Source organism: Ciona robusta, chromosome 1, assembly GCF_009617815.1.
Source record: "Ciona robusta chromosome 1, ASM961781v2".
Taxonomy (NCBI): Eukaryota; Metazoa; Chordata; class Ascidiacea; order Phlebobranchia; family Cionidae; genus Ciona; species Ciona robusta.
Window position 1 is genome coordinate 13,275,912 of NC_143235.1, and position 23,778 is coordinate 13,299,689.

Below are 23,778 nucleotides of genomic sequence, written 5' to 3' on the forward strand. Positions count from 1 at the left end.
ACCCTACTATACATGAATTAGTTCGTTAATATTAAAAGAATTATACTGTACATAAATATTACCACAGCATACTAACTTACATAAGTTCTGTAAGGTAGTATTCCACAATATAACAAATCCACATAAACATGTTATAGGGAAAGGCGTATACATCCCACCACATAGGTTAAGTTTTGGTTATTAATTCAGTTTTTCAGCAACAATAACAAACAACTCAAAGACAGCTTTCATTTTGACATTCGAGTTTTCTATTTCAGTGCACCCCCAACTTTCTTTAAGCGATCTCGCGAACTGTTCACTGGGATCAAGTTCAGATAATTTTGCAGTGCGTTTTACTTCCGAGAGTTCCTTCAACTCCAATTCTTTGCTTTTCATATAAGTTTCATAAGAGTCAACTGATTGAATCATTCCTTTTGCGTCAACAAGCGACCACGTGTAATCTGTTGACAAGTTGTCAAAACGCCTTTTATTTAATAGGGGTATTTCACCAAATATTTGATTATATTTATCGCGGACATGCGAGTGTCGCTCATGGAAAACTGAATTCCACTCAGTTAACTTGTTAAAAGTATTTTTCAAAAGTTGAGTCCCAACCCCCGATAATCTTGTAACATCGCCATCCGACACACACAAGGGGACTATTTTGGGGGACCAGTATCCGAATATAACCAACCGGCCGCCGGGTTTCAAAACACGATCCGCTTCTTCGTAAAACTTCGGTCGATCAAACCAGTGTGCAGAGGTACCGGAAGTAATGACATCAACACTGACGTCATCACATGGTAATTTCTCTGCAATGCCTTGCTTGTAAGTCACGTGAGCAAACTTGTTTTGAGATCTCGCTTCTTTAAGTTGATTCTCGCTAGGATCGATGGCTAGCACTTCATGAAAGTAGGGAGCAAATATATTCACGGATTGTCCACCACCACAACCGACATCAAGCAGAAAATCTATTTTCTGTTCCTTTAAACTTCCCAGTGCGTCTTTGGCTAATTGAACTGGATAATGCGGCCGATACTTCTGGTACTTTTGCGAAATTGACTTGGTTTCATAATATCTTAACATTTTGTATTAGCTTAACCACGGTCTAAAAAGACAGAAAAATAGCAATTCGTATACCTAAACCCAGCCAAACAAAACAACAAACATTTTTACATCTCTAGTCGGCCTTTACACCAATAAACGTATAAGCTTAGATACAAACAAAAGTTAAGAAGGATGCAGTCAATTCTTTTTAATTGGCGTTTAAACAACTTGTTTTGTACTGAAGTATTTTCACGGCACCAAGGCGCATGTTTCAAACAGCACGGCTGAAGATTTCCGTCAACACAGACGAGACACTAACTAACAAACTAAAAACGTCATGCTACCCTAGTCTAACTATTTTTGGTAAGGAAATTTAACCAAGTAAGTTTCCTAATTAATGTATACGATAAATTACCAAATAGATTTCCCGCTTCTTTAGTTTTTATTTCAATACAAACATATTGATTTATTCGGCATTAACTACGACATTTTCTCTACGAATGTTTGGCTATATTTTCTCTTGTATATCATGTTTTTTCTGTAACTCGTAGGCTATCTAGTATATTTACTCAACTGGTCGCTTGAATTTTTTAGTATTGACCAACTCACTTAGAGGGGCATACCAACAAAAAATCAAATTTGTATATAATGATAGAGATTCTTAAATGTAATCTAAAGGTAGGCTACCAATCTTTTAATGAACGAAAAAACGGGTAAAAAATCAGCTGTGCAACAATGCATCGGATTTCCTATAAGAAAAAAGTCACTTTTGTCAGTGCTACGTTTGATAAAGGTGGTTTAGTCCGGGACGCTGCTTTAACGCCAATCACGGGGCCTGACTGTTGTATTTTGTTAAAGGCTGCATTAAATATGTTTTAACTATAAAAAAACGTGTAATTTAATAAAAATGCACAAAAACAAACGACATTAAAATATATACTAAACTGATACACCACACAAACGCCAACTAGTTACAACCAATATATGTCGTATAAACACCGAGTAGTCCAACTGTCGTCTTTGTGTTTCCAAAATAGAGCAAAAGTTTTTCAACCTTTATATTTGTTTTAGGCTTAAGTTTTTCAATAATTTGCCAAAAACATACATTTTTCCTATACCTACTGTCCTACTGTGCTATTTTGGACCCAAATTGACGTTCAATTTGTCTTTTACGTAACAATGGCTTGGTGGCTTGGTCTACTCTGTATTTCTATGGCTCTGGATACGAAAGCAACTCGATACGGCTTTCACTTGACAATGAAACAGTTCGTTTACAATCATACAACCTTTACTGTGTTGGCTAAAGTTTGTTTTATTGCTTTGTTAGAAAAAGGTTAAATGATTGTGAACGAACCAGAAGCTGTGTAGAGGCCCGTCTTAGTCTTACACCACGCAACTTCTTATTCTCCCCGTTATTGACCTTAATGCGTGAAGTCGCATGCTAACTTCCCATTTCCCATAATATAATAAGAATGAACGCATGATGAGATGGTAATGATAATGAGAATACGAACGGTACGAAGGATATTGATATAACGAATGTAAACAAGCTATTACTTTAACCTAAAACTGTAAAAATAATAATCAGAAAAGATTAAGCTCTTAAAAGTAAAACTGTCCTTCCAGCATATTTCTGTTTACACGCATAATGCGAGCAACAAAAAACCTCCTTCAGCGGATAAAAAGCTTGTGTCATTGTGCGTGTATATAACTTTGTCCTTGCTGCGAGTACTGACGCGCTAAGGGGTATTAGACACCCGCGAGCGCAAACGATGTCAACTGCAGCTCACCTGCAACCAACTCGTGCACTATATACCAACACGGGAGTCTTTTTCGTAGGTATGCATCTTTAATTCTTAACCGTTATTTTTTTGTGCCGCTTCTCATTAAACTGAACTGTTCCGCAAAGTAAACGGCCAACACATAACCGATGCGTCTACGGTTACTGAACTGAATCGGTTCGTGAGAGACGGACTTCTTTAAGAAGTGTTACTTTTAGCAGAGATACATAAAAAAAGATTGACAATGACGTCATTATGCGAGAGAATCGGTAATTTTTGTTCACGCTTCAATAAACAGCCAACAAAATCCGCGAAAAAATGGATTCGCCTATATTTATCATTCAGACATACATTGGCATAAAAAGCAGCGTAACTAGAATATCCGGTATTCGTGGGGCGTCTTATTATTTAGAGGGCATTGTTTTGTAAAGGTTTGATCTCCAAAGGTGAGCCACAAGTTTCCAGCTGAAATAAAAACAAAGTTTTACCTCGTATAATTGAAAGCAGTGTATTCGACCGTCAATTCGAAGCCTGCTTTTTGCCATTGCCATGATATGGACTAATCAATACTTGCCAAAAAACAAAAATCATTTAATTTAGAAAATCTTCGCTATCCGCTTGGGAGAACTTTTCAGTTTAATGGCTGGAAAGTTGAGTTGTTTGTAACCTAATGATGTAAGTTGCTTATCCTCGCGTGGCCGGAAAAGACAGTTGTTAACCACGGGTGTTCTATTTCATTCACCTCGTGCCAGCTTACGAGTTACCACGTACGTTTAGCGACCACTGGGTTGTAGCAATAGCCGGTAAGTGTCAGGACACACCCGCTACAATAGTAGCAGCGGCAAGCCTTGAATGCACTACCTCTGGGTTATAGGCATGCGCGCTCACCACTTTGTCACAGTGTTAGGCGATAATCTAAAAACAAAAGTTAAATTATCCACACAGTATATCCGCATACCCCATTTGTTCCCTAATACAACTGGACACGCAGCGTGTTCTGTTCTTTCGTCGGCGCTTCCGTCGTTAAAAACATCGTACCAGAAAATCGCACTCCCTTTGATCGGTTCGGCAACTACTTCTTGGTAAACAAAAGGTGTGTTCCCACCGTACTCAACATCACTAAACTATAAAAGTTACATAACTTGTAAGAGGGAATAATGAGGGTTATAAAACAAGATTATAACAACTATCGTTGCCCTCCATGTGAAGGTAAATTGATTTTTATTTATCCATTAAAAACATGCATTATTTATTTAAAAACACGCCACGCGAAGGTAAACAAGATACACTCATTCATATTTGTACCAAAAGATCTTTATTTTTTAATTGCCAATAATTAGTACCACCATTTCACTTTTAATTCAAACGACACACCAGCAGTCCAAAAGCAATTCACAAGGTTCATATTTTTATTCTATGTGTAGAGCCTACCGTTCTTTCATTCAAAAGGATTGCGGGCGTTGGTAATCATAATAATAAACTTAAAATAATGAAGTCCCACGTTTTATAGCTCTAATTTAATTACACACAGAATCGCAACCCAACAAAACGAAGCACTTACGTAGGTCAAAAACGTCGCGATGCGCCGTTCCATGATGTTTTCATACTGTTTATAATATTTATTAGTTTAGTTCATTTCATCACAACAAATTATATTTTATCCTTACCCCACCAGTTTCATCAATATGAGGATCAAAATGTCCACCAATTCCATAGTTTGCAACCTAATAAAATATAAAAAAGTTTGCTACAATTATATATTAGGGCGGGGAAAGACTGAACACCTTTTTTACATAATATCTAAATATCATGATCGTGTTTTGAACAATTCACAACGATCTATGCGAGTCGTGAGGATATGGTTTTATAATCTATATGTTTACTACTAAAAGGGACGAAAAAATAGAAAGACAAGGTGTCCCATCTTCCCTGACCCTACGATAAAACATACTCATTGTTTCCAATCTATAAATATACAAATATATATTTCCTATGAATATACGTTGACAGCATACCCATGATTACACTATGTTACTTTGTATGTTAGAACTTAGAAAAAATATCTTATAAATAACTGTAATTTTCTTATTCTTACGCAGGCGGAAAAAGACATTAAATTCGTCAACATTAGTGTTCTGTTTCACACACCTCGTGCCAGCTTATGAGTTACCATGTATTTTACTCTTACAAAATAATTTTACACACCTGAAGATAAATTTCCGCTCCAACATTGAGACCAGTAATGTCGGCAACTCTTGTCATAAAGTTATTTACTACAGGACTTGTAGAGTTGTCAAGCCAGGCGTTTTTACCAACTCTTTCCATTGGGTTATCATTAATTGCCCCGTCATCTCCAGTGACACCAGATCGAAACATCTGTATTATTAACATGTTTATTGGAAATGTATATGTACATACCATACTATAGTATAATATTGTGGAATGCAAAAAAAGCTTATATCCTTTTTTTGCTAATATGTTTATTTAGTTTCTTAGTTTATGGGTACGAGGCACGTCGTGAGCGAGCACGAGGAAAAACAACAACACCCGTGTTATAAAAGCTATTGTTAATTTTAGCATAAATGAATTTTCACTTATTTATTAAAAACACATATGTACTGTAATATGCAAATTATATAGTTGGGTGGGGTAAGACGGGACACCTTTTGGGGATAATATCTAAATGTGATTCTGTTTTAAACAAATAACATCGGTTTAGGGGGATCGTGAGGTTACGGTTTTATAATTCCTTGTTTACTATACCAAATGGGACAAGAATAGAATAAAAAGTGTCCCATCTATCCCCACCTATACCATACTTACAAGAGGTGCAGCCAATCTTATAATCTCCTCGCTGTCCCGATCCGACAGCACGTCATAGAAACGAACTACATGAGGAGAATCGCATAATTCCTCTGCTTTGATTGGTTGAATTAGTAAGCGCGGATTTTTCCAGCCGTTGTGAAAATAACACTTCAATTTAAGGTTGGATTTTCGCTTCTAGGAAAATGTATGTATAGGATGTATAATACTGTGGGGAAAGATAAAACATCTTTAGCCGAAAAAATCCAAGTATCCTGATCGTGTTTTAAACAAATAACAACTGCTTATATGGGAGCCGTGATCGTGGATACGGTTCTATGTTTTCAAGAATGTTCATTGTTTACTACCAAATGGGTAGAGAAAATGAAATGAAAAGCTGTCCCATCATTCCCTTCCTTATTCTAATTATAAATTACAAGCAAATAAATTTATATTAAAACAGTGAGCAGCGGAAGACAACAAATAGTTACAAATAAATGTTAACAGATTTACTATTGTTTGGCCGCGACAGTGTCTTTCATAAATTTCTGTCTCATTATCCCAATCTTTCATCCCGTAAACTCGTAGAAAGGATGTTAGCCACTGGGCACGAACTTTGTTTCTAAAGAATTATCGCAAATGTTTAAAAAAATCGCTTTTTATAGTTTTGATTCCAGAATTCTAATTAAGATCTGGTCGCTGCTATATCATCGTGGGGTGCATGTGTCCTTGTGCAAGACACAGTTCTCCCCTAATGGATTGTCCAAATTATTAGTCATTAATAAAAATTCCAAATAAAATAATCACCCATAAAGGTACACACATTGTAACTCGTAAGCGGGCTCAAGGTTTATAAAACAGAACATCCGTGTTATAACAACCGTCGTTTTCGGCCACGTGAGGACAAAGTAAGTTACATTCATTTATTCAAACTTACAGTCGGTCACGTAAGGCCAATCCACTAGACAGGGTGGTAACTTTCGTATTCTGCTTCAGCAACTGTGTAGCCCTTCGAAGGTTGCCTCTCTATGTGATAATATAGAGCACATAAACACGAAAATAAGTTTCTATTTGCACAGACCAAAAAACTTTAAAAATAAGTTTCCAATTACCTTCGCTTCACAGAAGGATAAATAATCAACGACATTTTCCACTGAGTAGTTACTTTCTGGCCGATGCTGAGCTAATGCTTCATCCAGCCATGAAACACATTGATTATAATGTAAATCCGTCTTTGCAAGTTGTCCGATTAAAAAAGCATCTTCTCCTTTCAGACTTTCGAGAGCTTCGTTACCTAGATCCAATACACCTTGTAATGTAAGATTTGTAAGTAATTAACAGTCATATAGTAGGGTAGGGAAAGATGGGACAACTTCTCATATTCCATTGACTCGTCACATTTGGTAGTAAACAAAGAACATTCAAAGAAATATAAAAGCGTTATTCTCACAGCACCCATACACCGCTGTTAATTGTTTAAAACACAATCATCATGCAGGATGTTTGAACATTATGTGCTAAAAGTGCCCCATCCCACCACCCTACTATAGTTAGTTTTAATCAAACCTTTTATCATTCCCTTCATCAAATCGTTGGTGTGTAAACGATAAACTCGTTGTATGCGAAGTATAGACCTCTGAGCACCTGTCATGTCGATATGATCCGGAAATTTCTTTGTAAGTTTGGAAAAATCAACGGCGAAACCTGTGAACATGTATGCATATATACTTGAATGTATAAACTATATAGTAGGATGGGGGAAGATGGGACACCTTTTCATTCTATTTTTTCGTCCCATTTGCTAGTAAACAAAGAACATTCAAAATAATATAAAACCGTATCCTCAGGACTCCCATCGTTTTTAATTGTTTAAAACACGCGATCAGCATATTTGGATATTATATGTTCTAAAGGTGTCCCATCTTTCCCCACCCTACTATACTTTCCCCTTGCGTGGCCGAAAAAAAGACTGTATAGTTATAACACGGATGTTTTGTTTCATACACTTCGTAGGATATTTTTTTATTTTTCTTTGTTTATGGCTGATCATTTGGACAATCCATTACTGACCATTGAGTTGGAGCAATTTTCGTTAAGTGTCAATGCTTCATGCAACGTGATAACATTAATTAGTAACTTAACTTTTACCTTGCTTGTGTTTGCAACTTTCCAATAACCTTCCAACTTCCCGCCATTGGATCGAGTATCGTTGTATAGTTTTATACAAGTTGATAGGATTAGACAAATATTTGGTCAAATCAGCCACAGCAATATTTGATATCTTTCTTATATTTGACGTTAGTCTGAAACAAACAAAGTGTTTCGCTGAGATGTCGTAAACTTATACCCAGGAAAGCGTGACAGCTAACGATTTATTTACCTCTGCAACTCTGTAAGTATTTCTTGGCTTGTGCTTTTCGTTTCGAGCTTGGTAAATTTATCCAACGAAGACAGGTACTTGACTTCATGCTTCACTAGTTCTCCGATGTCGTGCGTAGAAGAAAACCAATCACCAAAACTAGTACCCAGGAAGAAGGTGCATAAAACTAGACAGGACAGACCGAGATGAACGATAACTTTGTTGGAGTCTATCTTATTTCGCATCATCTGGTATAACAACAGCGAGACTCATGTTATAAATGATGCTTGGTTTGGTCTTACCTCAATTTTGTCTCGGTATACATAGATAGTGTATGCACACGACCACAATGTATTAATTCACTTTCTTCTAACACAACCAAGAACTATACGTGCTATCTTTCCTGCCAGCCATATGCTTTTAAACTTGCAACAATCTTACCTAAGCAAACCATACTATGTGTCCTATAATGATATATTAGGAGTGTTTATGCATAATACACCACGCATTATGAGGTTCCTTACTTAGTATAAAGTCTGTCTACATTCCACAAAAGGAAGTAATTGATTTAGTATAACTCGTTAACTGCTACGATACGTCTACGTCTCCTCAACAGGGAATGTTTGTAAGTAACATACATCTCGTAAGCTGGCACGAGGTGTGTATGAATAAACTTGTTGTAACGACTGCCGTTTTTCGGCTACCCGAGGATAAAGTAAATTACATTTTGTAAGCATTCTTATGTGTAGGTTGCTTGGTTAGTTACTGTTTAATATATTAACAATTTACGAGAAAATGTATCAATATATTGCTCGTTATCGACATAATAATGTATGTATGGTTAACAAGCTATTTACGAGCAATTGAAAAAGTATTTGCTGTTTGTAACTGACGCATTGTACAGTTTTTTTACTAACACTATTAAAAGAAAGCCTATATCCCATTATAAAACCGTATCCTCGCGACTTCCATAGACCGTTGTTAATTGTTTAAAACACAGGATGTTTGGATATTAGGTGCCACAGGTGTCCCATCTTTCCCAACAATACTATATATTCTAAATTGCAATCAAATAACTTTCATAGCATAATACTTCTGCAATTTCGTTTTTGCAAATTTGAATAAAAATTACAATAAAGGTGCCTTTGAAAGATTTTGAAAGCAAACTAAAATAATCCATTAGTTTCGTAGCGGTGATAATCGTTAAAACAAGGCCGAGGCATTCATTTGATGAACAGGACTACCGAAATCGATAGGATTTGTGGTCCGGGTAGAAGAATTCCAGGCCGACATTAAAATGAAAGAACGCACACTCAGAGAAGAAATGCCCGAGACTTCGCACTGCGGTGCTAAAAGCGTGCAGGGTTGAAAAGCACTATGATGTTTATTGCTTAGCGACAAGTTATTATTGAAGGGTCTAATTGATATTGATAGCTATGCAAAGGTTTTTTGATGCCGATTTAGACAGCACGTTTTACGCAAGAGATTTAGGTTTTTAGCACTTTTGTTTGACGTAGTATGCCTGCTGATCGGCCGCAGTGCAGTGACACTTTCCGCATGCATTAGGTTAATCAATTTCACTTGTGTCGCGCTAAAATGTTTTGAGTATTTCGTCCTCTGGGGGATGACTGAGCTTCATTTTCGCGATTGAAATGAATACATTGATCCAGAATGAAACAACTTATGGAGAGGGCTAATTACTATTGAGTTTTTCATGCGTGGTTTGAAACAAAGCGTTGGTTCAAGGCAGTTCCTAGGTTTTAACACCCAGCTTCGAAGAAACAACAGTAGAAGCGCTTGATGTGCTTTCTCAACTCAGTTTTCGCTTTGCTAAATTGGTTTTCGCTTACCGAAGCTGAGCGGTAGTTCAATAAATTAGTGCAGGTTTAATCAGTGTATAGGACGTACGAGAGAGGAGAAGTCGTTAGAATATCGAAAAGACAAACCCACAATTACTGTCATTCAATACAGAAGAAAATTCACAGCCCGCGTACCTTTGTTGAATATGCCGATAACGATTTTAGTTACGTAGTTCGCCCACGGCTATGAAATAACTTGGTCACGGAGAAAGCGCGTAAAAGCTTGCTTGGTTGAGATCGATTTTTGTGGCCCGTAGTATTCACCATGGAAAGTATAAGTGACTCGAGGGAGTCGTTTGCCCTGTAAGTAAAGGGGGAGATTTGTGAAGTTTAAAATGCATGTAAATCTTGTTCAAGGAAAATTTGAGTCTATAAGGTAGTTCAGATATTCAGTGTATAGTAGGGTGGGTTAAGATGGGATATTTTCCTTCTATACTCTGTCGTCGCATTTGGCACAAAGAACATTCAAAACAATTATATAACAGTAAGCTCTCGACTCGAAAACAGCGTTGTTCGATATTTAAAATGCAATCAGGATACTTGGATATTGCTAAAGGTGCACATTTTACCGTATATGGTATTACATTTCTTTTTATGGCAGGTGTAGGAGTGGTGACACATATACAAAAAGGGTTACTGGTTTTAGGTATAGGATTAATTTGCGAGCGAGTGGAGATTACTGTAACCGAATATATCTGCTTAATGAAATGGCCTCAAGCGCTCTTCAGGTGTTCGGATTTACCCTTGGAGTTCTAGCATGGGTTGGCATGATTGGGACTTGCGCTTCCCCGGAATGGAGGAAAAACAGTCACGGTCAAACACTTATTGATAACACGCTAAAGTAAGAATAAGAAACTTTATCAATAAGAACACATTTGCCTTTTTATTGCTTTAATTGCCTTCAAACTCTAACTTTAGTCAAACTCCGTTATATAAGAATACGATAAGAAACTTGACTGATCAGAACATAATTGCTTACTAGATGAGCTTTCGTTTTAACATGTGTTGGAGCTTTTATTTAATGAGAACACAATTGCTTAATAGATGAGCTTTTATTTTCACTGTCGCTTTTATTGCTATAAGATTTCAAGTGTTGTCAAACTCTGGTATACTGGAAATACATCTTTAAAGCTCTTTTTGTACAAGTGTATTATACTAACATGCAACTGTCTTCATTCCTAAATCTGGTTAAGGATTTTTGGTTTAAAACATTCCGATAATTCAAACATAAACATCTAATAAGTTTAAAGCTGTAGTGAGATTATTTAATGGAAAATTTTAGAAAGTTAAAAAGTTGTTTTTGCAGGTACGAAGGGTTGTGGGTTTCGTGTACAGCGTTTGTAACAGGCCAGACCAACTGCAAAGACTACGCAGAATTCTTCGTGAACCTTCCACGTAAGTTGGGTTGACTGAAATTGTGTCTCACTGTCGCAATTGCAATTCAAAGTGCATATAATTGTATATTATTCTTAAAAGATTTCACTTAGACGGTTAGGTCGAAGTTATTGATTTGCGGGAATCAATATCTGGATGGCAGTTAAGCACTATAAGTTTGGAAGTCGTTTATTGTCATAAATATTTAAGCAAAATATACATGCTAAAGCAGATATGGTGGTCACCTGACATCTATAAGCAGAAGTGATGTATATGCCCTTCCGATACGTCTTTTGCTTTAATTTAAAACTGCTGGAAAAAACCTAAAATCAGAAAAAGGCACTTCGTCGTGGTCAGGGATAAAAAAACGCGATTTTTATTGGGTAACAGTCAATTAAGCTGTCACAGAGAAAATGGCGGTGCGAATAATCTTTTTACTTCAACTTAAATAACTTTTATTTGTGGCGACCATCTCATTCTGTTCCTTATTTTAAGCTTGGTCTACTATAATACAGTAGGGTGGGGGAAGATGGGACACTATTAAACTGTATTTTCTCGTTCCGTTTATCAATAAACAAAGAACATTCAAAGAATTATAAAACTATATCCCCACGACTCCTATAGACTGTTGTAAGTTGTTTAAAACACGATTAGGATACTTGGATATTATGTACTTAAGGTCTCCCATCTTCCCCCACTCCACTATATGTGCCACGCTGCAAGTTGATTACAATGTGTTTATTAGGCTTTTAGGGAATACGAAATATTTGTATGTCCCTGTATAGTTTACTATCTATGTATATGCGAGTGTAATCTTTACTACAAAGACATGCAATGGCCGGTATCGATTAATTCCGTAAAGTTTTCGAACACGCCATGTGCTAATCCATAACCACCAGCGAATATACCCGCACATAAAATGCATGCAGTGTAATTGAAGCCTGTCTACAGTAAGCCGCTCCTTAGGCGGATTTTTTGAGATTATACCATATCCACGTGTGAATGACTCATCCAGTTGATTACTAACGAAACTCCCACTTTCTGCAGAGGTGCTTCAGATTTGTCGAGCTTTGATGATATCATCGATTGGGACTGGCTTTGTGGCCATTATAATAACCGTGCTGGGCATGAAATGCGTTGGGCTGGGCAGCAGTAATCATATCGTCAAAGCAAGAATTGCCTTGCTTGGAGGATTACTGTTCGGAATATCTGGTATGTGTGTCTGTTATCATTGGTGTTTTTTTGTAAACGGTGGGCGTACATAGCATGTTGGTGGAACATAACGGTGTTGTGGGTGTGTAGAACTATTGACGTAAAAACTTAAACTTAAGAAGAAGTTTCGCATTTCATCGTAATTGAGCAACACGTGAGCAGAAACATAGCCGGCGGCGGGCGCGCAAAGTGACTTATAGGCGAGTACTGTGGGCTGTTTAAAATGATATATAGTAGGGTGGGAGAATATAACACCTTTTTATTCTATTTCCCCTCACATTTGGTAGTAAACAAAATACATTCAAAGAATTATAAAACAGTAACCTCACGACTCTAACAGACCGTTGTTAATTGTTTAAACACGATTTTTTCCGACTTCCCCAGCACCCTTCTGCATATAAGAGTGGCAAATGAATACCTCGCCTTTAAAATTGTTTACATCCTAACTCACATCACTGGCTTATTAAACGATGTTTATAACAAGATTTGTGCGCTAAATGTAAGATTTTTAAGCCTAACCGCTGTGGCATTTAATTTGCGCATTGAATTGCTCTCTTGGGAAACATATCGCTTTATTGATAATTGATTTTTCTCAACTCTACGCTAGACTTACACAAACGTCAATATTCTGAAACCGCCATTTGTCGGATCTCTGTGCTTAATCTGTAATGCATATGTCTAGAATGCGATCAAGAAATACATTTAAATTCGACCTTGTACAGCGCATAAAACCGCGGTAAAACCATAACATCCGTTTAAATTAAACTGTGACTATATGGCAACAACAAATGGCAACAGTTACTGTTGCCCAAGTAGGCTGCCGAGACACGAAACCAATATGTATAGTAGAGTGGGGTAAGATGGGACATCTTTTCATGCCATTTTCTCCTTCATTTAGTAGTAAACAAAGAACATTAAATGAATTATAACATCGTATTCTCATGACTTCCGTAGACCTTTGTTTAAAACACGATCAAGATATTTGGATATTATGTTCTAAAGGTGTCCCGTCTCTCCCTACTCTTCCACACATAATAAAGATTCAAGAACAGTCAATAATTCCCAGATTTAGCCAAAGTGTTAAAATGTCTAGGTTTTGGGACCGCGGCTGCTTCGTACTGTGCGTACTTGTGGTCAACCAAAGACGGCTATACTGTGATGTCGGGGTTTTATGTTGTAGTGGCTACTGCATGTGCTGGCATGTTATCATCCTTGTTAGTAATCATGGGCTCATGTTGTGCTTCACTACCGGTTGATGAGATCGGTCATTCAGTTCCGGCTCGGACTTTTTCATTTCGAAAGAGAAAAAACGAAGAGAAAGTTTCCAGATATTTTGGCTGTCAGCAAACTGTTGCGAAAAACTTTGGATCGAGAAATCCGGTTTACGTGGCTGACTTTGTTTGAATTAACATACTATACGTGTGTATTGATTTTACGGGGTATTATGTTTTTGTTGTTTTAATATTAGCACACGCTGTGGGAAAGGTCAAACGAGTTTTATTAAAATGCGTTTTAGTTAGTACTGTTTTATTTTTATTTTAAATTTAAACATATGTTCAGAATATATATATCCTTACACCAAAAAAATCCTGCTTTGTAGTGTTTCTAATGTGTACATACATACATATGTGGAATATGTTCAAGCTTAGGTATATATAGGTACGGGTAGCGAGTTCATAACCATTCGTTACTGGTACAGGTTTACATGATAGTTATAGTACTGTGTGGTAAGGTGGGATATCGTTAACAGCTAAAACCAGTCGCCAGGCTACGGTTTTATAATTCTGTGAATATTCTTTGTTTTATACAAAAATGTAGAATGAAAGCATGTCCTATTTTACCCCACCCTAGTTCATTACAATAATAAACAACTTTTTATCAACTAACTTTACCAAGCTATTATGAGGTGTATTACTTGAAGTGATGTAACTTATTACTGAACGGCAAATATAATTAATTCATACAAAGCAACAAGAGCAGCGTGAAATCGATCGTTAGTTTGGCCCTTTAGTGCCGTGGGCTGACAAAACTTGTGTTCTAGTCGCTTGGGAGTTGTTGAGGTAAGTTGTCACTCAACGCATGTTGTCACGGTAAGTAAATTAGCATGTTATCCCAGCGTTTTGCATGGCTCTGTGTCGCTAGTTATTAGTGGTGTCAATTGCATGCCGTTGAATGAATCAATGTAGCTTGCTTTATCCTCGAGTGGCAGAAAACAAGTCGTTATAACACGGGTGTTCTGTTACATACACTTCGTGTCATTGCGTTTTTCTGTTCTTGAGTTATTTAGTCTAGGCGATTCGAGACTAATTATTTATATACCTATCCAGGAGTTCTGACTGGTGCTGCGGTGTCTTATTACGCGCAAGGTGTTTTACAAGATTACTACAATCCGAGTTTGCCCAGGGACTTACCAATGTACCTTCGATACGAATATGGAAATGCTTTGTTTCTTGGTAGGTATAGTTAGGCTAAACAACCATGTAGATAATTTTGAATGAATGTAATCTGTTTACCCTTGCGTGGCAACGTCATTCCTTATAACACGGTGTTCTGTTTCATACACCTCGTGCCAGCTTACGAGTTAACATGTATTTACTTTGTCGCTGATTATTTTTGTTTTGTGTATAGCTGACAACTTTGACAATCCATTAGTGATCACTAGGTTGGGTCAATTGCCATTAAGTGTTGCACAAAAGGGACACATGTGCCCACATTAGTGGCAGCGTCGAGCCTCGAACCTAATTCATCCTCACGACCACATAAATAATTATATTTTTCAACTGATATTTTATCAACAACTTCTTTATCCCCAGGTTGGGCAAGTCTAGCACTTGGTATACTTTGTGGTGTGCTCGTATGCGCCTCAACGATAGCCATCCTAGTTCGTCCGCCACGACCCCCAGCCCATTACCGCGAATTTACACCGATATCGATAATGCAAAAAGCTCCAACTACAGACCACAGTTCGCACCAACCCTACGTATTACCATCGACGAGACACGCAAGAAACCAACCGCAACAAAAACAAACACGATTTTCTGACTCCGGAGCGAATAACGGTAATAACGGTTTGACGTACGGAAGCTCAATGACGTCATCAACCGGGTATCACGTCCCAAGTGATGCAAGAAGACAACAAAACGTAACGGAAGAAGAAAGAAGGTCCCGCCGTATAAAAGATCGAATATCAGCAGACGTGCATACATCTGCAAACACAACAGATGATTCTGCAGAAGCAACAAAAGTTCACGCGGTTTCGCATTCGTTAAAAGCTTATGTTTAGAATAAGAGAATACAGTAGGGTGGGGAAAGATGAGACACCTTTAGCACATAAAATCCAAATACCCTGATCGTGTTTTAAACAATTAACAGCGGTCTATGAGAGTCGTGAGGATACGGTTTTATAATTCTTTAAATGTTCTTTGTTTACTACTAAATGGGACGAATAAATGGAATAAAAAGGTGTCCCATCTTACCCTACCCGATTATGTTACGTTTTATTCCAGCGGTATATGTATCGCTTGGAAACATTTATACCTACTTTTTTATTTGCTATGCCGCGTTTGCATGGAACCTTTGTTTTTTATTTGGTTTCTGCGTTTATTATACATTAATGAATTACCATCATCTGTCTTTTGGTTATTAATACTTGTTTATGTAACTTGCTACAGTGCTATTGGGGTAAGATGGGATCTAGATGTCATCTAAAACCGACATTTCCTGATCCAGATTGAGGTAAAATAGGACAGAGTCAGCATCTGAAACAGAAATTACCCATCAAGATTGGGGTAAGATGGGATATAATTACGGTCTAAAATTGACATTTTCTGATCGTGTTTTTAATAATTAACAAGGCACTTATGGAGTCGCGGGGCTACGGTTATAATAATTCTGTGGATTTTCGAACGAGGATTTATTTTTTGCACATTGTGCTTGCAGAACAGAATTTTAAAGTGATTTTCGAGAATAAGAAAGAATAGAAAAAACAACAAACTGGAAAAGAACACGATATTCATACGAAGCATACAAATCAATGGCACTTGGCAATGTGAAGCTTGCTGAGTATTTAATACACAACAACAAAAAATAATGCAAAAAATCTCATAAAATAGAAATACCAGGCACATTTCACAATGGCGGAAAAAATACATCTAGTAACTAGGATCAGAAACGAATCGCGTCACAAACTGAGAATCCGAAATAAATTTGAATTTGAGGGGAGTTATTAACCAGGTAATAAAATTCAAGTAAATTTCTTAGCAGTATTACTCAGGTCAAACAAACTCTCTCGGTTTTTTGCTCGCATGGTCCGTATTGTTTGTTTGCTGAAGGTCTTTTGAAAGTCTTTTTCTTGAATTTGAGGTATGCCCTGAACATTGTGGGAATTCTTCTGTACTGTTTGTTTCCATTAACTGGTCATCATCAGAAGAACAACAACTTTCTCTATGCGGATTCTGAAACTGCGTAATAATAATAACATGGTGCATTTAACACTTTCTGTATTTTTTAAGGGGATAAATGAAATGATGATGTTTAAAAAAACATGGTGTTAATAAAATAAATAACGTATGATATTTAAAAAATTAAGAAAAATTATTGTATTTTGAAAAAATAAACAAATTAAGGTAAGTTACACTAAATAAAATGGATGTTAAGTTACACTAAAAGTTGTTCAAAACAGTCGTACAAACCAGTGATTTTCCAAATGCATGTTGCCTAGTGTGTTCGATGGCTTTTTGTGTAAACATGGGTTTGTCGAATTTGTATTCTGCAGACTGGAGATCAAATACAAAGTAAGATGAAATATATACACATAACATATTATACTAAACAATTAGAAAATGCAGCCAAATTAAATTTGAATGATTTAGAATTATAAGACAGGAATAAGAAATACTTAAGACATATTGACTTGCAAGTTTCATAGTACAATGTTAATTCAACTAATCTTTAACTCAACTCAACTTACATAATATTCGTCAATTTTTTTTAAACAGCAATTTTATAAATAATATATATATTTTACAATATATTTGTTTTTTATAATTCTAAAAATATATTTTTTACATAGAAATAACAATATCCTTTCATTTTTTATAACTTACAATATCTGCCATGAGAGGATCATCAGGGTTTGGTTCTGACATTAGTAGTTGTATAGTTGTTAAAATGGAGCCAATGTTTAATGATGGCTTCCATGCACCCTGGTATGAGATTGAGGTTCAAGAAAAAAAAGGCAACTAAAAGGTGTCCAGTGTCTCAAAAGTATGAGGTTGTCTAGTTTATAACACAGTCAGCTTGATTTTTAATTTTATTAAAAGTTTTGTTTTATTGTTTTTTTAAAACTTGTTTTATACTTGTTTTGTTTTATACACCTTGTGCGTGCTTACGAGTTACTTTATAGATGGTTATTTTGGGGGAGATTTTCTTTATTTATTTTATGGCACAATTAAGACAAACCATAACCTGTGTTGTATCAATTACCATTAAGTCTTGCCGATGGACACACTAACACAAATGTCCTAATGGTAGCATCAACAAGATTTGAACCCATTACCTCTAGTTTACAGGCCATTGCAACACCCATTGTACCACAGCATCAATATTAAACCCTAGAAGTATATACATTGTTTATATACCTACCTGTGGAGGCATCTTTAATGTATCCAGACATATCCTACCACCACTATCAATGTTAGGGTGATATATAGGGGTCATGAATCTTGCTTTTGGAGGTTCGAATGGATATCTATCTGGGACAGAAACCTCTATTGAAAATATTCCCCCAGCATACGGTGTACCATCGCTTCCAATTATTTCTGAAATAATAAAACACAATATAGTAAGTAGGGTGGGGGGGAGATGGGACACTTCTTTATTTATTTTCTTGTTGCATTCGGTAGTAAACAAAGAACATTCAAAGAATTATAAAACCAAATCCTTACAACTCCCATCGTTGTTAATTGTTTAAAAAACCATCAGGATGTTTAAACACTATATGTGCTAAATATTAGGTCTTGTCTTCCCCTACTCCACTAAATGAACTAAGGCAATAGGAAAACCTTGTCCCATGTTAGAAATTGACTTGTGCCGCCAGACAGGATTAAACAAGTAATGATGAAGTGAAATGCAATGGGTTCCATACAACACAAAAAATCAAGTCCAAGTAGCAACATACAACACAGATATTTGTCAAAACCTGAGATCCATGTCTCAAGAAAAACAACAATTTAAAACTTTTTGCAAAAAAGATCAGCAAAATGAGTACCAGACCGTTTCAAGGTTAACATTACAAGATATAAAACAGAAGAAAAAAACATATATATATATATATATATATATAAAATTTTTATTTCAAATTATTAATGAGCAATGTAGACCTACTGTCTTACTGTGTATACTATCCTTTTTTATAAGTTGAATAAAACACAAATAAATTGATGAATCGAATGTAACTTTACTTATAACACAGGTGTTCTGTTTACAGCTCGCGCCTGCTTACGAGTTACCACGTATGTAAATTAGTGGGTTGTGTTACTTATTGTCCCTCACATGATAATTAAACTTACGTGCATGGATTACATTTATTTGGTTTTCATCTTGCCAGCAAGATATTCCCGGTGAAGGATTTTGAGCCAACATATGTAACTCGCGCTTTAATCGTAAACTTCTTTGCATTTTAAATTCAAATATACTTAGCTGTTATGTATAAAAAGTAGACAAAAAGTTAACAAATAGTAAATATTTATTAAACAATTGAATTATCTTTTTTAACTTGTCATGGTACTAGTAATAAGAAAAGGTAATTATACAAAAGATTCAATACCAATACTCAAGAAAATAGAACATAAATAATCAATAATAAATATATCTATATGAATTTTTTGTTATTTCTGATAGATAGTATCATATAAAAGAAAGAACTTTTCCTACAGCAATCAATTTAAATGATATGTGACAACACGTCACTGAAAGTCAATAAATATATAATATATTCAAATAAACAATTGAGTCTTTTGTTATTTGTTTTGTTATAGCACTATATAAAAAAGAACTTTAACATTTCCTACAGCAATAAATTTTTAATTGAAACGTACAAACGCATGTACAAATAAGCAAAATAATTGTTAAAATTGAGGTGATGCTTTAAAAATTTTTATTTTTGAAAGTTAAATTTTTGTTGAAACATGAACTATAACTTGAAGTTTTTCATCATTTTAATCTCAAACTTTAAATAGGCTTTCAAGTTTCCGTCTTCAACTTGTTCATCTATTAGCTTAAGTGCTTCTTCTTTCCCTTTATCTGAAGTTTTATAAAATTTCATCAGTTTTTCAGCGTGTTGAATCCATATACAGTTGGCGCATCCGCTCATACAACAAGTTCCCATGGGTGGAGGAGGTGGTTGACTGGAGCTACAAAATCTCCTTGTGCCTAAACTTGTTTTTAAGGGAGTTGGCAAAACTCTCCACAACTTGCATGGTAACACACAGCGATAAAGATTGTATACAGGCATGTTAACAGATAAGAGTGCGCAAAATGGGAATCGCATGGTGTAACTTCTGTGTTCTACAAAGGGAATTTAATTGCGATCGTTAACGTGATATAGTAAAGTAACTTGAAAGCAGTTCTTCTCCACTATGAATGTCTCTTGTCGCAATCAGTGCAACACTTCTAACAAAGTTAAGTTGAGCCGTGCAATCAAAGTTTACGTTCGGAATAAATCTATAAAGATTTCTGGGAAAATCTTGAGCAAAATCAATCTCCTGATATTGCACATTCGCTGGGTTTGATTTGTTGTGATTATTTACATACTGACCAACGTTTAATGGGCATGCAAAGCTTCTTTTTATCCAACTTATATCGCAAGCCTCAAGGAAACCAATTCTGTCTCTATTCGAACAGGAAGTAAAAACAGATTTTGAAATACCACTGTCTTTACCATCAATATACAGATTGTCTAAGCACTTGAACATGAACTGATTACCAAGAGATTGGAAAAATTTTGAATCGGCCGGCAAGTAAACAGTTCCGGGATATAAAGCAACAACTTGGCCTTTACTTACAGTTCCTTTGGATACAAACACACCAGTACCAGCTTCTTTTATACTGCTTGACTTTTGCGCTATCTGAAACCCGCAAACATTTTCTACAACATGGTTGGGATTGAGGCCTGTCTCTTGATTCTTTTCTAAAGCACTGAAAATCACCTGTAACTGTTCTAAAATGTTTTCGTCAGAGGTCAGTTTATTTTCCGTTACTGAAATAATATCTCCTCGTTTCAGGTTTAGTGCCAGCCACGGTAAAAAGCGGTATTTATAAGCGTTCCAACGCCGAATTATTTGTTTTACCTTAGACATACACGCAACTTACAGCAACATTTACCGCCGAATTATTTTCACCCCAAACAGATAGAATGTACAGTTTAGCAGTTTTACCTTACGCGTACGGTCCCGCTCATACTATTTGCAGAAAGTAAGGACAATGTTAGAAGAAAATCGTTTTTTAAGGCTTATATATTATTTCATACAATTAAAAAAAATCACTAAATTAAAAGCAAAGTCAAGAGCCAATCTTTGCGAATTAAAACAAGTTAGCGTATTTCAACAGTGTGTTTTTTTGCCAAAAAGTACTGACTTATTAAATCCACCTTTGCAAATAAATCAAAAAATACAAAAATGGGTTATACATGTGTTAATGAGTACGAGATGAAAGAAACAGCATCAATATTGGTAAACACCAAAACCGTCGTATTTATATATGGAAACACTGGTACAAGAACACGTGTTTGAAAATTGGTCGGTGATTCATTTTCCAAAAGACGCTCGGTTAGGTGGTTGCTTGTCACAGAAAAGTGTCTTTAGGGGAAGCGGTGAAGGTATGTTTTTTAATCGAAATGTATTACATGTAAACGAGACCTATGTTACTCTATGATGTACCAAGGCATTTGTTTGACACAAACAAATTTAGTGCTATACGCAAGTTTTTTGTGTACCGCACAACAATTTAATTTGAATGATTTTTTATATACCATAACGGCTGAGAGTATACATACAACTGAAGACAAATTACAAGGCACATCCTAAAAAAAACCTAACGTTTATTACATTTTGTTTCAGTGAAATTGTAAAATACAGATGTGGAAACCAGTAAATTGCCCATGAAGTCGGGTAATTCTGCCGCTGGTGAACAGTGAAAATGTTGGTCTCTACATGTACCTTAGGTCTCCATGATACCCACTGTATCAAGTTGAGGTATGTTGAACGTTGTTATTTTAAATTTCCTTAACTTCATCCCCATTTTTTCACTCTATGATGTTATTAGGCATTTGGACTGATTCTCTGGCCTTAACAATGTTCCGCAAGTATTTTGTGGTATCATTGTTAATTCAGAGACCATATGATTTTATTTTAATTACTGAGAGTGAAATCCTAAAAAGTTAGAATTAATTTATGTGCACGGATTGCAGTATTGTAAAATTAGTATACATATATATATAATTATATTGCCTGTTTACAGGGAGAACATGTCATCTGAAATACTTAAATATAATGTGGAGATTTGGTGTAAATGCTGGGTTGTTCACCAGAACAGAAGATGTGTTACTGTCATAACATGATTGAATCGTTATATATGTTTGTAAAAAGCTTGTGGGCCAGCTTGGTTTGCATTTTTGTCAATCTTTTGGTACTCTTGGAGAATGATGAAGGCTTCAATTATATATTGATATGTATTGGTTTAGGTGTAATAGTTAATTTCTCAAACAATCAAAAAGTTACCGATTAGATGCCAAATGAAACCCTACCGTGCTACCTGCGTAAATATATATAGAAACGGACCAAACGGTACATGGCGTTTAATACCGATTCTGGACTAACATCCGTATCCATTAACAGTGGGGTGGCCCAGAGTCGTAAAAACACCCAGTAGTCCAACTGCCGTCTTTGTGTGTTCAAAAGAGAGAAAAAGCGGTGACTTTCGCAATGAGTTTAAACGAACTTGTTGAGTTTTATTTGCGATTTCCTTTTGTGGGAAGGCGTAAAACAGCTTCTATTTACCTTACCAAACATTGTTTTGAAAAAATATATAATTTTACCCCCATTAAATGACTAAAATGTCACAAATCAATCGCTTCTAATTCCTTTTTTTGATACAAAAAACAAATAACACATGTTTTTTACACTTTTCAACCTTTAAATTTGTTTTTAGGCCCAAGTTTTTCTGTAATTTACCGAAAGACCTGGATTTTCCCTATACCTACTGTGTTATTTTGGACCCAAATTGCCGTTCAATTTATCTTTTACGTAACAATGGGTTGGACTACTCGGTATTTCCATGGCTCTGGGGTGGCCCACCCAATATTTTTTTTAAATTGTACGTAATTTTATTCTTGATTGTAAACAAACGTTTGTGTGGCAAGAACTCGTCCACAAAGAGATGTAAAAGTAAGGTAAGTTTATTTAATCTAGGGTATATGCCGCAGATTGATGGTTGCCATTTGCTTTATTCATAAAATACAATATCACCTACCTTAAACATCTGTTCAGTTTAATATACAGGCAGGTCTGAATTACTTTTACCAAAATGATCGAGTTTTGTATATGCCAAGTCCGCGCGTTCGGTGAACTGACGCGACTTTTCACTGTTAAAACGGTATTTACTGTTTTGTGCCATACAGTTCCTCCTACTTTCTGTTTAAATAGGGCAGTAGGAGCGTTCTCATACTCCCGGTGTCTTCAATTTGTCCGTACCAGAGTCTGTATGTAAACACGTACTTTAATGCTGTTTGTTGAATAAAACGAGTTGTCGACCTAGCGTCTTTTTCGGGGTAGTACTAATTTACGGGAATACGGAAATACGGGAACGACGGGAATTGCAATCTAATTTACGGGAATACGGAAATACGGAAAAGACGGGTAAAACTGCAAACTAATTTACGGGAACACGGGAACTTACGGGAATGTGTTTTAAGCTTGTTTTAAGCCTACACCAATTACGGGAATGTGTTTTATGCTTGTTTTAGGTATTTACCAGTTACGGGAAGGTTACGGGAATGTGTTTTAAGCATATTACAGTTACGGGAAAATTACGGGAATATGTTTTAGGCTTGTTTCAAGCCTACACCAGTTACGGGAAAGTTACGGGAATGTGTTTTAAGCATATTACAGTTACGGGAATGTGTTTTAGGCTTGTTTTAAGCCTACACCAGTTACGGGAATGTGTTTTATGCTTGTTTTAGGTATTTACCAGTTACGGGAAGGTTACGGGAATGTGTTTTAAGCATATTACAGTTACGGGAAAATTACGGGAATATGTTTTAGGCTTGTTTCAAGCCTACACCAGTTACGGGAAAGTTACGGGAATGTGT

The 23,778-nt window shown here is 36.1% G+C and overlaps 5 protein-coding genes and 1 long non-coding RNA gene across 6 annotated transcripts; 2 read left to right on the forward strand and 4 right to left on the reverse strand.

The window, feature by feature from the left end:
• Positions 1 to 59: 59 nt before the first annotated feature.
• On the reverse strand, positions 60 to 1,157 carry LOC149743454 (uncharacterized). Its single transcript, XM_089886531.1, has one exon. The coding sequence runs from the start codon at positions 1,063 to 1,065 to the stop codon at positions 181 to 183; it is 885 nt and encodes a 294-aa protein (XP_089742657.1). The 5' UTR covers positions 1,066 to 1,157; the 3' UTR covers positions 60 to 180.
• Positions 1,158 to 3,114: 1,957 nt separating this feature from the next.
• LOC149743455 (prolyl 4-hydroxylase subunit alpha-1-like) lies at positions 3,115 to 8,318 on the reverse strand. The gene is made up of 12 exons (XM_089886495.1): positions 7,990 to 8,318; positions 7,758 to 7,912; positions 7,176 to 7,313; positions 6,722 to 6,903; positions 6,547 to 6,635; positions 6,123 to 6,231; positions 5,631 to 5,807; positions 5,013 to 5,183; positions 4,475 to 4,531; positions 4,369 to 4,413; positions 3,766 to 3,931; positions 3,115 to 3,272 (listed from the first exon to the last, which is right to left on the reverse strand). The coding sequence occupies exons 1-12, from the start codon at positions 8,214 to 8,216 to the stop codon at positions 3,181 to 3,183; spliced, it is 1,608 nt and encodes a 535-aa protein (XP_089742621.1). The 5' UTR covers positions 8,217 to 8,318; the 3' UTR covers positions 3,115 to 3,180.
• Positions 8,319 to 10,397: 2,079 nt separating this feature from the next.
• Positions 10,398 to 16,040, forward strand: LOC149743456 (claudin-19-like). Its single transcript, XM_089886518.1, has 5 exons — positions 10,398 to 10,668; positions 11,134 to 11,222; positions 12,249 to 12,413; positions 14,741 to 14,866; positions 15,227 to 16,040. The coding sequence occupies exons 1-5, from the start codon at positions 10,535 to 10,537 to the stop codon at positions 15,694 to 15,696; spliced, it is 984 nt and encodes a 327-aa protein (XP_089742644.1). The 5' UTR covers positions 10,398 to 10,534; the 3' UTR covers positions 15,697 to 16,040.
• A 271-nt stretch (positions 16,041 to 16,311) lies between these two features.
• Positions 16,312 to 19,152, reverse strand: LOC149743457 (ubiquitin-conjugating enzyme E2 T-like). Its single transcript, XM_089886569.1, has 5 exons — positions 18,983 to 19,152; positions 18,057 to 18,232; positions 17,519 to 17,617; positions 17,105 to 17,188; positions 16,312 to 16,873 (listed from the first exon to the last, which is right to left on the reverse strand). Exons 1-5 carry the CDS (start codon positions 19,089 to 19,091, stop codon positions 16,688 to 16,690), a joined length of 654 nt encoding a protein of 217 aa, XP_089742695.1. The 5' UTR covers positions 19,092 to 19,152; the 3' UTR covers positions 16,312 to 16,687.
• On the reverse strand, positions 19,113 to 20,885 carry LOC149743458 (SET domain-containing protein 9-like). Its single transcript, XM_089886543.1, has one exon. The coding sequence runs from the start codon at positions 20,768 to 20,770 to the stop codon at positions 20,006 to 20,008; it is 765 nt and encodes a 254-aa protein (XP_089742669.1). The 5' UTR covers positions 20,771 to 20,885; the 3' UTR covers positions 19,113 to 20,005.
• Positions 20,886 to 21,160: 275 nt separating this feature from the next.
• On the forward strand, positions 21,161 to 22,247 carry LOC149743459 (uncharacterized). The gene is made up of 3 exons (XR_016385838.1): positions 21,161 to 21,288; positions 21,530 to 21,664; positions 21,930 to 22,247. It is a non-coding gene; the product is annotated as an uncharacterized LOC149743459 (long non-coding RNA).
• Positions 22,248 to 23,778: the final 1,531 nt, after the last annotated feature.

What these genes read in the sequence shown, in the direction of transcription:
- LOC149743454 (XM_089886531.1), bottom strand. Translation starts at nt 1,065, where the DNA reads ATGTTAAGATATTATGAAACCAAGTCAATTTCGCAAAAGTACCAGAAG.
- LOC149743455 (XM_089886495.1), bottom strand. Translation starts at nt 8,216, where the DNA reads ATGATGCGAAATAAGATAGACTCCAACAAAGTTATCGTTCATCTCGGT. An exon ending in AAGTTGCAAACACAAGCAAG is followed by an intron (nt 7,314 to 7,757) that starts GTAAAAGTTAAG and finishes ACATGTTCACAG; the next exon opens with GTTTCGCCGTTGATTTTTCC. An exon ending in TAAGATTGGCTGCACCTCTT is followed by an intron (nt 5,184 to 5,630) that starts GTAAGTATGGTA and finishes TTAATAATACAG; the next exon opens with ATGTTTCGATCTGGTGTCAC.
- LOC149743456 (XM_089886518.1), top strand. Translation starts at nt 10,535, where the DNA reads ATGGCCTCAAGCGCTCTTCAGGTGTTCGGATTTACCCTTGGAGTTCTA. An exon ending in ATTCTTCGTGAACCTTCCAC is followed by an intron (nt 11,223 to 12,248) that starts GTAAGTTGGGTT and finishes CACTTTCTGCAG; the next exon opens with AGGTGCTTCAGATTTGTCGA. An exon ending in TGGAAATGCTTTGTTTCTTG is followed by an intron (nt 14,867 to 15,226) that starts GTAGGTATAGTT and finishes CTTTATCCCCAG; the next exon opens with GTTGGGCAAGTCTAGCACTT.
- LOC149743457 (XM_089886569.1), bottom strand. Translation starts at nt 19,091, where the DNA reads ATGCAAAGAAGTTTACGATTAAAGCGCGAGTTACATATGTTGGCTCAA. An exon ending in CATTAAAGATGCCTCCACAG is followed by an intron (nt 17,618 to 18,056) that starts GTAGGTATATAA and finishes ATCTCATACCAG; the next exon opens with GGTGCATGGAAGCCATCATT. An exon ending in ATGCATTTGGAAAATCACTG is followed by an intron (nt 16,874 to 17,104) that starts GTTTGTACGACT and finishes ATTATTACGCAG; the next exon opens with TTTCAGAATCCGCATAGAGA.
- LOC149743458 (XM_089886543.1), bottom strand. Translation starts at nt 20,770, where the DNA reads ATGTCTAAGGTAAAACAAATAATTCGGCGTTGGAACGCTTATAAATAC.